The 11,288-nt window shown below is 32.1% G+C and overlaps 1 protein-coding gene across 2 annotated transcripts; it reads left to right on the forward strand.

Moving 5' to 3' along the window:
- The first annotated feature begins 201 nt into the window (after window positions 1-201).
- Window positions 202-8,368, forward strand: LOC136233269 (MLO-like protein 12). Of its 2 annotated transcripts, XM_066022883.1 has the most exons (14): window positions 202-384; window positions 508-565; window positions 643-797; window positions 874-990; window positions 1,388-1,448; window positions 4,110-4,198; window positions 5,470-5,544; window positions 5,621-5,709; window positions 5,787-5,836; window positions 6,244-6,284; window positions 6,373-6,546; window positions 7,429-7,464; window positions 7,550-7,678; window positions 7,868-8,368. In XM_066022883.1, exons 1-14 carry the CDS (start codon window positions 271-273, stop codon window positions 8,162-8,164), a joined length of 1,485 nt encoding a protein of 494 aa, XP_065878955.1. In that variant the 5' UTR covers window positions 202-270; the 3' UTR covers window positions 8,165-8,368. The 2 variants fall into 2 exon arrangements, with proteins under 2 accessions (XP_065878955.1, XP_065878956.1); XM_066022884.1 differs by lacking the exon at window positions 5,470-5,544.
- The last annotated feature ends 2,920 nt before the right edge of the window (window positions 8,369-11,288 follow it).

Here is an 11,288-nt window from a genome sequence, read left to right on the forward strand (position 1 = left end):
TTTCTTTTTATATTTTTTTTAAGTGTCTGCTTAGGAACTATATATACATTAAAAATAGTTTTTTCCAACAGCAGTGAATCCCTACTTTTATAACAGCAAACAATGGCTAAACCAAACGGTCTACAATAAAAATAAAATTGATTTTAGAGTTGAGTTCCCACTTTAATTTCCTCTGCTTAGTCATATATATATATTAGTCTCCCTCTCCATTTAATACCCATTTTAAGTTCCACAAATGAGGCATTCATAGAGAGAGATTGAGAGATTGCAATGGCAGACGAAAGAACACTTCAAACAACACCTACATGGGCTGTTGCTACTGTTTGTTTCATTCTCATTTCCATCTCTATCCTGATTGAGTACTTTCTCGACCTTTTAGCCAAGGTAAAATCCATCAATTTCAATTTTACCGACGAAATTCATATATTTACGACGACTGTTTCGTCATAAATTATAAAATTTTCACCTTCCACAACTTAAAGGTTTTTCAATGACCCCCTTTGGTAGTATTTTAAGAAGACAAAGAGGAAGGCGCTAATTCAGGCTTTAGAGAAGATCAAATCAGGTGAAATTCAATTTCTTAATTAATTTTCCTTAATTATAATTAATGTGAGTGATGATATTAATTAATTTTATTTGTAGAATTGATGCTATTGGGATTCATATCGTTGCTTCTTACGGTTAGCGAAAAGCCAATCGCGAACATTTGCATACCGAAAGGTGTCGCTGAAGCTATTCTTCCTTGTGGCAGTGTCAGTCTTATTGAAACTTACGAAGAAACCAAATGCGCAAACCAGGTATTACTGACGGAATCCATATGTTTAGTGACAATTATTTCCGTCGTAAATTATTAATATTATTAATGTTGAACAGGGGAAGGTTTCGTTATTGTCTCGGACAGGTGTGAGGGAATTGCAGTATCTAATTTTTGTATTGGCTTCTTTCCATTCTTTGTCGTGCATTCTCATCTTTGGCTTAGGGATGGCCAAGGTATCATTAATTCTTATCAGTAGTGTTCACCTGAACACTAAATGACCAAATGAATTTAATCATTCACCGTTAAATCCAAGTTTATTAGAATCATATGGTAGAGATTCAAATCATCATAAGGTTTAGATTTAATAAGTTTTGGATCTAACGGTGAAGACCAAATTCATTTAGTCATTTAGTGTCCAGGTGAGTACTACTATTAATTCTTAATTGCTAGATTTTTATTTTGTATTTTTTAAATTAATTTGTTTATTTATTAATTGTGATTAATTTTAATTTTCAACTTAATTTCTTAAAAGGGTAAAGATATGATTTGGAAAAATTTAATTATGATTTGGAATTTTTTTAAAGTTTGAGAATTAAGGAAGTGATTTTTGAAATGTGTTTCTATTTAAAGATGAGGAGGTGGGAATTCTGGGAGGCAGAAACCAGAACGCTTGAATACCATTTCTTAAAGGGTAAGTTTTATTATTAATGGCTAAACAAGCAAATTAAGTCCTTTAGTTTCCATGTTTAGTTCAATTGACTACTTCTTTTCTTTTCTTTTGTCCAAGTATCTATAAATAAGTAAATAAATAAAATAATACAGTTTAAAAATAACTTAAAATAAATTCACAACATATACATTTTTTAAAGGCTTAAGGTGTTATTGAGCCCTTGATTTATTTAATTTTTTTATTTCTATATTTGGTCCTTGAACTATCCCAATTTGTGAAATTTCACATAATTTAGATGGAAACTTGATAAAACCGTTATCCCCCTCATATGTACTGATATTTTGACACATCACATGTCTTGAAGTTTATTTGACACATAAATTTTCTTATGAGAAAGTAAGTGATTAGATTAAAAAGGAAAAACAAATAAAAACAAATCTCTAAACTAAAATTTATCAAATTGAAGTGTCAAAATATCGCCACGTGTCAATAAAATAACAATTATATTAAGTCTCCATTCAAATTGGGTGAAATTGCACCAATTGTAAATAGTTATGGAACAAGGTTTATTTTTGTACTTTTCCCAATAATCTATTATATATGTATAAAGTAAAATTTCAGGTGTATATTAGGTCCCTGAATTTAAAATGTACAATTTTGGAGAACTTCGACTGTACAAAGTCTGTTGAAAAAATTTCGCAAAAACAAAAAAAAAAAAACAAAAAAAAACAAAAAAAAAAAAAGTCTGTTGAACAAAAAGGAACTTTAATTCAATTAACTAAAATTGGAAATTACAGCCTTTATTTTGCACCGTTGGTCCTATTAATTTTAGAAAATAAAATATTAAAATAGCCTCAAAGTTAAAAAAAAAAAATGTCAATTTAATGAGTTTTTATATTAAGTATCCGGTCTTCCATGTTATTTGGAGGATCCATAATTCATATTTCGAAATGTATATTGTGACCCATTTAATAATTAAAGGGTGTTGTTAAACCCAGCCCCAAATTCCCACCCCTAGCCCCGTGAAAGGACGAAAATACCCTTTCATGGGTTTTGAGGAGGAAAAAGCTATTTTTTTGCTCTCCCGACACGCGGGCGTGTGACTATCACGCCTCACCGTGTGGTCGGGCGTGATCGCTACACGCCCGACCACACGGTGAGACGTGGGGCTATCACGCCCGACCACACGGTGAGGCGTGATAGTCACACGCCCGCGTGTTGGGAGAGCAAAAAAAAATAGCTAGTCCGCTATTGAATTAAATCCGTAAATACCTGTTACGTAAAAAAAATTAGTCCGTTGTTGAATTAAACCCGTAAAAAAATTAGTCCGCTAGTCCATATCTAGACGACGAGCAGGTGATGGGACGGATTTCCCCTCGATAGTAGGCCGCTCCGTCTACAAAATTACACTAAATTAATCTAAAAATTTAACATATAAATTATAATCGAATTAATATCAAAATTTCATATATAAATTAAACCCCAAATTAATGTAAACATTTTAAATTAAAACGTAAATATAATTTTTTTTTTTAAAAAAACATTTCAAAAACCCCTCGGGCGTATGAACATCACGCCCGAACCATAGGTCGGGCGTATGAACATCACGCCCGACCTATGGTGCGGGCGTATGAATATCACGCCCGACCTATGGTGCGGGCGTGATAGCCTCACGCCCGAACCACAGGTTGGGCGTGATATTCATACGCCGGAACCGTAGGTCGGGCGCGATGTTCATACGCCCGACTGCGATTCCGGCGTTTTTAAAAAATCACCCACAGATTCAATTTTTAACTTAAATAAAAAAACAAAAACGGTAAATCTTATTATTTTCGCTTTCCCTTTACGGTTGTTGTTACACTCCATGTTTTGGTTCACAAATTAGTCCGGATTTGATCAAAGAGTATGTAGGGTATTTGAGAGGTTTTGTGTTTTTTCAAATTTTGGGTAAAGGGTAGTTTGGTCTTTTTACGGGGCTAGGGGTGGGAATTCATGGCTGGGTTTAGTAATCCACTAATTAAAATAGCAAGACCTCTTATAATACATGTGAGTACATGTTACACGTGACAAAATATGTACTAAAGGTCATCCGTTTGACATTGAGAACCAAATGTTTCTAATAATTTGTCCAATTTAACACCATTTTAGCTTCAATTTTTGTGAAACATTGCAATTATAACATGAGTAAAAACTTGAGGCATCAACTTTATGAAATGGTACCAATTTAATCTCAAGTTCTGCTATCCAGATTATAATTGCATAATTTTACAAAAAATTGAAGCTAAAATGATGATATTTTATATTTAAGATTAAATTGATACTTTTCTACAAATGTTTGATACTATTTTGATAACTTGTACTGTAATTTTAAGAACTAGTTGGATCAATTTGTTTTTGCACTTTTGATCAATTAACATTGGTTTACATGAGTGATATCATTTGTAATTTTACACTTTAATGGATAAAAGTAACTAAATTCATTAATAAAAAGATATTTATAAGCACTTCAATAAAATAAAAAAACTTTGTGAGGGACATATTCTATAATTTGTAATATATGTTGAACTATATAATTTTAATACTTTTATCTGTCTTCATTAGTCAACATAAACAAATCCAATATAAATATGAAGAAATTAATCTTTCGTTAATCATTCTTATTTTTGTACTGATTATGGACAGATCCTAGGAGATTTTTGTTTACCCATCAAACATCATTTGGCAAAAAGCATCTAAGATACTGGAGTGAAAACCGCCTTCTCCGGTGGCCGGTTAGTCGGTCTCTCATAATTTATGGATGCTAATTTTATTTTTTTAATGTTTTTATCTAAAAATTTAAAATTATGTACACAGTTTATAATTTAAATCTTATCCTTTTATTTATAATAATTATAATGTTTACTTTTTTTTGAAAGAAAATTGCATTAATGGGCACAACCGGACAAAAAATGTTGATTACATCAGCTAAGAAACAAGGTAAATTCTCAAAAATAACGGGACTAGAAGCAAGACGAGATTCTCTAGCTAAAGTATGAGCAATCCCGTTTGCATGTCTCCGAATGAAGGTGACCTTAAAAGAATCATTGGAACAAAAATAAAGACGACAACTATCAATCACATCCCCAAATTCCGAGATATCAACAGACGGATAATTAATAGCATTGACAACCACTTGAGCACCGGTCTCAAAAATTACTCTACGAAAACCCCTTTGAACAGTCCATATCAAAGCCTCAAGGAGTGCCCAAGCTTCACATTCCCGAACCCCCGGCAATCCCTCCTTCTTATTAACCCGAGCCGCAATGAACAGACCGTCAGCATTACGAATAACGGCACCTACACCAAACTGTTTAGACGAAGCAAAAGTGCTTGCATCAACATTACATTTTACCCACCCAACAGGAGGAACATGCCATTTATTACATACCTGAACATTATCCACCGGGCACGGCCCCTTGCGCAGCAATTGAGCATTTTTCCAATCAGAAATGATTTCCTCCGAGTCCCTAACAACACGACTGACCGACTCCACCGTGTTATCCCATAATTTTGCGTTGCGCTGCCCCCACATACTCCAAAGTAAAGTAAGAAACAAACCAGCCCTCGTAGGATCGACAACCGCTAACACAGAAAAAATTAGATGACTAACATTATGAGCCAACAAAGTAAGAGAGCCGATCAGAACATTAAGCCCGACCTCCTGCCAAACAGCCACCGCCAACTAACATTCCACAAAAAGATGCCAACTATCCTCAATATCCCGACTACAAATCACACAATCCGGCGGAATTTGTACCCCCTTGAACCGTAAATTCACCCGATGTGGTAAGCAATCACGACAGAGTCGCCAAGCAAAATAACGCACCTTATATGGAATTTCCAATCCCACAGCCGCATCCAATCTCCCTCCACCACTTGTCCTACCGGAGCAATCTGCTCAACCGTTAGCTTATAGGCCGAACGGACACTATATAACCCGTCACGACTGTTCTTCCAAATATAATGTTTACTTAAACATCTTAATTACTCTAATTATTTGCAGATATTTTTTCTGAGACAATTCCGTGGATCTGTCTCCAAAGTGGATTATCTAACTCTTAGACATGGATTCATTATGGTATATTAACTAATTAAAATTGAAAATTATTTATTAAATTATGGGCCCATTAACATTTTTGAACTTTTTTTAATAGGCCCATTTTGAGCAAGGAAGCAATTTTGATTTTCAAAAATACATAAAAAGAGCTTTGGAAAAAGATCTTAGAGTGGTGGTTGGAATAAGGTATATTTATATAATTTACTGAATATATTTTTTTGATTATACATATATAACTAAAATGGTAGTAATTTTTCTTGCAGCCTATGGATTTGGATATTCTCTGTTTTTTACATATTCTTCAATGCACAGAGTAAGAATTAGAAAATCTTTATTTTTGGGTTAAATATATTATTATGATCGCTAAATTTCATTTCATGACATAAAATATCTTCAACGTTTACATTGTATTAACAATAAAATCTGATTCTAAGAAAAACCATTAAAAAATCAATAAAATAGTGATATTTGGCTATAAAAAATGGAGTCAATAATGTACTCAAACTTGACTAATGATCGTTTTAATAATTTTTCTGAATGAACGCTCTTTAATTTAGATTTTAATATTAGTAATAGTATAATGTAAATTCTAATGATTTTTATATCGGGAAATGAAATTTAAGAGTAATAATAAATCATGAATATATTTTTATCATGTCAAATCATACACTTTATTTTTATATGAATTTTGTAATATTGCTAACTCTAATTTATTTACAGAATTTCACAGTTATTTATGGCTTCCCTTCATTCCATTGGTGGTGAGAAAATTAATACATTTTTAATTTAAGAATTTCATGATTTGCTTTATGAGGAAAATGATTTCCACAGTGTAAAATTATATTGCAGTTGTTATTATTGGTGAATACAAAATTGCAAGGCATCATAACTGAAATGTGCTTAGACAGTCATGATAAATCTCATGTTGTTAGAGGAACTTTGCTTGTTAGCCCAAGTGACCACTTTTTCTGGTTCAATTGCCCTAAATTGCTCCTTCACCTCATCCACTTTATATTATTTCAGGTAATCTTTCTTCGTGCTCGTTTGATTCTCATTCCAGTTGTTTCTTTTTGTTTTACTTCAAACAGTAGAATACAAGTATGAGACTAAAAAACAATTGATGATAGCTATTTTTTAAGAAAAACCGGCTTACTTCTATCAAATATCATCAATGTCTTACAATAAACAACAACAATTAACAGTAGACATGAATGAATAATTGAACAAAAGTGACCCTTAATCCTAGACTTGTTCACAGGCCTGATACTCGCCTGACCCATGTCTAGTGGACTAGATTCACACAAGAAAAATTGGCATTAGGTCTAACTAGAGGTGTCAAAATGGGTGAATGGATTGACCCAACCCATTTGATAAATTAAATGGGTTGGGTCATGATAACCCATATAAAATGGATTATCTCAATCCATCTAGGTTATCATGACCCAACTCATTTATTAAATGAGTTGCCTCATTTAACCAAAATAACAAAAATCTAATTAAAAATTGAAAAAAATAAAAAATACATAAAAGAATAACAATGAAAAAAAAACCAAGTAATTCTAGTGGAATTACATAATTTTAGAATTTTGGAATTCTAAAAATTTCTAATTCTAGATTCTACAATCCTAGAAAATTGTAGAATTCCAGTATTTTTTGGAATTCTATAAAATACTGGAATTTTAAAAATTTGAAATTCTAAAATTTCAAAAAATACTGGATCAATCCAACCCATCTACTTTATGATCCATTTTGACACTTTTAGGCATGACTCAGTATAGAACCGCCAAAACCTTTCAATTTCTTGGACGGATTTGAAATTTATAAAAATAAAACAGACTGGCCCGTCGATGTTATTATGAAATTTATATATTAAATATTTATTTTCATGTGTTGTATTTTGTGCAGAACTCTTTTCAGCTAGCATTTTTCACCTGGACTTGGGTAAATATTCATGCTCATAAAATTTGATTGAGGCTGTGAAAACTGAAACCCAATACTTACATCTTTCTTTTTCTTGCTTTGGCAGTTCAAATTTGGGCTAAGATCATGCTATCACAAACAAACTGAAGATATTGTAATAAGGCTAGCAATGGGACTTGTAGTACACTTCCTATGTGGTTATGTTACATTACCTCTATATGCTTTGGTCACACAGGTATACCTCCAACTTTCCCTCTAACAATTAAATCCATTAACGGGGTTGTCAGAATTTGGACGCTCAACCACTTGATTTAAGAGACTCTGATTCCATGTCAAGAAAACATCTGGAACCTTAAATTCATAGTTAAAGTCGAAGAATGCTTTTTTATTATTATCTCTCAAAGTTTTGAGATGAAAAATGCAGATGGGTACATGGATGAACAAAGCAGTATTCACAGAAGATGTGGAAAGAGGGCTGAAAAGATGGAGAGAAAGGGCCAGAAAAAACCTCAAGAAATATAGCCAACAACAACAACATCTTGCCATTGAATCTTCACCTTCTTTTAGTGCAGAATGTGCTCAACATGTTGCCATTGAAATTGCCAATGCAGAAACAGAAGAACCAAAAGAAGAAGGAAAACAGAAACAACAACATAAAATGGATTCATTTCAGGGGTTTGATCATGCCAATCTCACTGATAAAACTAAACCTAATTTTTGATTTTGGGCTGCCATATATATAATTGCTCATATTTTCTAGTTTTTAGGTTGATGTAGCTCATATTTGTTCTTTGTTCCTTCATTTGTTTATATCTATTGTATATATACATCTTTGTTTTTTACTATCTTGCTTTGGATGTTCATATCATCCACATATATCTTAATATGTGGTGTATTTGATACGTGGCTCCAACATTTTTTTAGACCAAAGGACATGATCTATATGAACATGTCTAGTTTACATGAGTGATATCATTTGTAATTTTACACCTTTATTGATAAAAGTAACTAAATTCATTAATAAAAAGATATTTATAAGCACTTCAATAAAATAAAATAAAATTTGATGAGGGACATATTCTATAATTTCTAATATATGTTCAACTATATCATTTTAATACTTTTATCTGTCTTCATTAGTTAATATAAACAAATCCATTATAAATATGAAAGAAATTAATCTTTCGTTAATTATTCTTATTTTTGTACTGATTATGAATAGATCCGAAGATATTCCTGTTTACCCATCAAATATCATCTGGAAAGAAGCATCTAAGATACTGGAGTGAAAACCGCCTTCTTCGGTGTCCGGTCAGTCGGTTCATTTAATTTAATTTAGGGATAAATTTCAAATTTATCCACATCATTAGAGTAATGTACATATTAATATTTCTAACATTGAACAATTTTAGATTCAAATAATGATATATTGAGCTACTTTTAGTTCAGGTAATAGAATCTATAAAACGGAATTATTATTTAAACGCAATTTTATCTCAGACATTGATAATTTTGGTTAATTTGAGAAATAATGCATTAAACTGTCTTCTCGGTCATAAATCTTGTCATCTACACTTTACACGTGCGTCATTTTACAAGTAACAAATTACAAACATATGTCGAGATATGAAAAAATAAATAAAAATAATGTCTTCCATACGAATTGCACAAAAAAATCAAAAAATCCACCAAATTTATAAATATTAAATCTCAATTTTTATCATTTAATTATAAAAAACATGAAATCTTTTTTTAGAACATTGACGTCGTTTCATTTAAGTCTAACTAAAAACATTGGAAAGGATACGTATGCCCTTAGTGCAGCAAAAAGAAAATTGGATGAGAATTAAGTATTCTCCTTCGTGGTGAAGCTACACAAATCGTGAAAACAAGGAAGGCTGACTGTTGCAATGCCGACGACGTGAGGAAGAGTCATCGTCCTGAATTAGACTGACAAGGAGAGGAGACGTCGCCGTCGCCGCTGCTTAGGAGGAGAGAGACAAAGAGAGGTAAATCTTTAATTTAGGGTTTTTAGTTATTTAGGGATTTTAAGGATTTTATATTTAGGGTTTTAGGGATTTTGATTAAATTGAATTGGATAAAATTGAATTGGTAGTATTTAGGGATTTTCATTAAATTGAATTGGATTCAATTGGTGAATTGAATTGGTGAATTAAATTGAATTGGATTGGATTGAATCGGATTCAATTGGTGATATTTAGGGATATTAGGGATTTTGATTAAATTGGATTGGATTGAATTGGTGAATTGAATTGAATTGGTGATATTTAGGAATTTTGATTAAATTGAATTAGATTCAATTGGTGAATTGAATTGAAATGATGGTGTTTAGGGATTTTGATTAAATTGAATTGGTGATATAGGGATTTTAGTCCAAAAGTTCATATTTGGTGTCGTTACGTGCCCGTAATTATTATTTATGTCTTGATATAAGTTTGGAGTTATTATTTTGTTTACACTGATGTAAGAAGTAATAATTATTTTAGTATTCTTGAGTCGTCATACGAAAAAAAAATCTATATACAATGGAGCCCCTGAGGTTTGAGTCATGGCTCCATCACAGGGAGAGACTAACTAGTTAGTTTTGTCAACACTCATGAAAGTTATATTGTGTTTTTTTATTAAATTGTGCACAATGCGCTTACATTAAAGAAGAAAGAAAAATCCCTACCAGACCCGGATGTGATTCGAACCCATGACCTCCCTAGTCATAGGTAAGCTCTCAACCACTAGGCTAAGAGCTTTACCACAGTTATACTGTGTTTTTAAAAACAGAGTAATTAAGTAGTGTAATATACACAAACTTAAGTACTAATAAATTATTTATTCAATAAAATATGAACTTCAACGAGGAATTTTTTAGATATATATGAACTTCAACGAGTAAATAAAAAAATCCACCGAATTTATAAATATTAATTTCAAATTTTATTATTTAATTATTAAAAATATGAATTCTTTTTTAGAACTAACTGATATGCAATTAGTGGTTGAGAGCTTACCTATACCTTGGGAGGTCATGGGTTCGAATCACATCCGGGTCTGGTGGAGATTTTTCTTTCTTCTTTAATGTAAGCGCATTGCGCAACTTTAAAAAAAAAACTGATATGCAATTAGTGCGGAATAAGGAACAAAATATCTGTGTTTTATAATGGTGACTGAAATTGATCCAAATTATCAACGTTATGGGTAAAAAAAACAACAAAAAATATTGCCATATACTTCAATTCAATGTGAATAAGGTAATCTTTTATTATTGGCATATAATCTCTAATTGATTCTAAATTGAAAATTACTACCATATAGTCACCTAATCAAAATTATTACCATAAAAAATATTGCCATATACTTCAATTCAAAAGAGGCTCCTACCCTTTCTCTTATTTATATCTCTAACCTATGCTAAACATTTTCTTACTCATGCTAAACATTTTCTTAGTCTGCTAAACATTCTCTCTGCTAAAATTGTCTCTGCTAAACATTCTCCTAACCTTCTTTCTATGGACAATTCTTGCTCCCGGGCTGAAGATTGTTGGAGTGAGGCAACAAGCTTCACTCTGATTGATGTTTGGACGAGGCGATACTTGGAGCTGAATATTAGCTATATCCGTGAGAAGGACTGGGAGGATGTCACTCGAGAGGTTAATACTAGCCATGGAACCCAGAAAACAATTACTCAATGCAGAACCAAAATGGACTCGCTTAAAAGAAGATACAAGACAGAGAGAGGTAAAGTCGAGTCCTCTGATGTTAGGCTGACATGAGTTCATTATGGGGCGTTGGATGTGTTTTTACAACGTAACGTTTCCAATAGGACACAAGCT

Source organism: Euphorbia lathyris, chromosome 6, assembly GCF_963576675.1.
Source record: "Euphorbia lathyris chromosome 6, ddEupLath1.1, whole genome shotgun sequence".
Taxonomy (NCBI): domain Eukaryota; kingdom Viridiplantae; phylum Streptophyta; class Magnoliopsida; order Malpighiales; family Euphorbiaceae; genus Euphorbia; species Euphorbia lathyris.

Coding starts and splice junctions, on each gene's coding strand:
- LOC136233269 (XM_066022883.1), top strand. CDS start 271: ATGGCAGACGAAAGAACACTTCAAACAACACCTACATGGGCTGTTGCT. Junction 6,285..6,372: donor TTCCCTTCATTCCATTGGTG/GTGAGAAAATTA, acceptor ATTATATTGCAG/TTGTTATTATTGGTGAATAC. Junction 7,679..7,867: donor TATATGCTTTGGTCACACAG/GTATACCTCCAA, acceptor TGAAAAATGCAG/ATGGGTACATGGATGAACAA.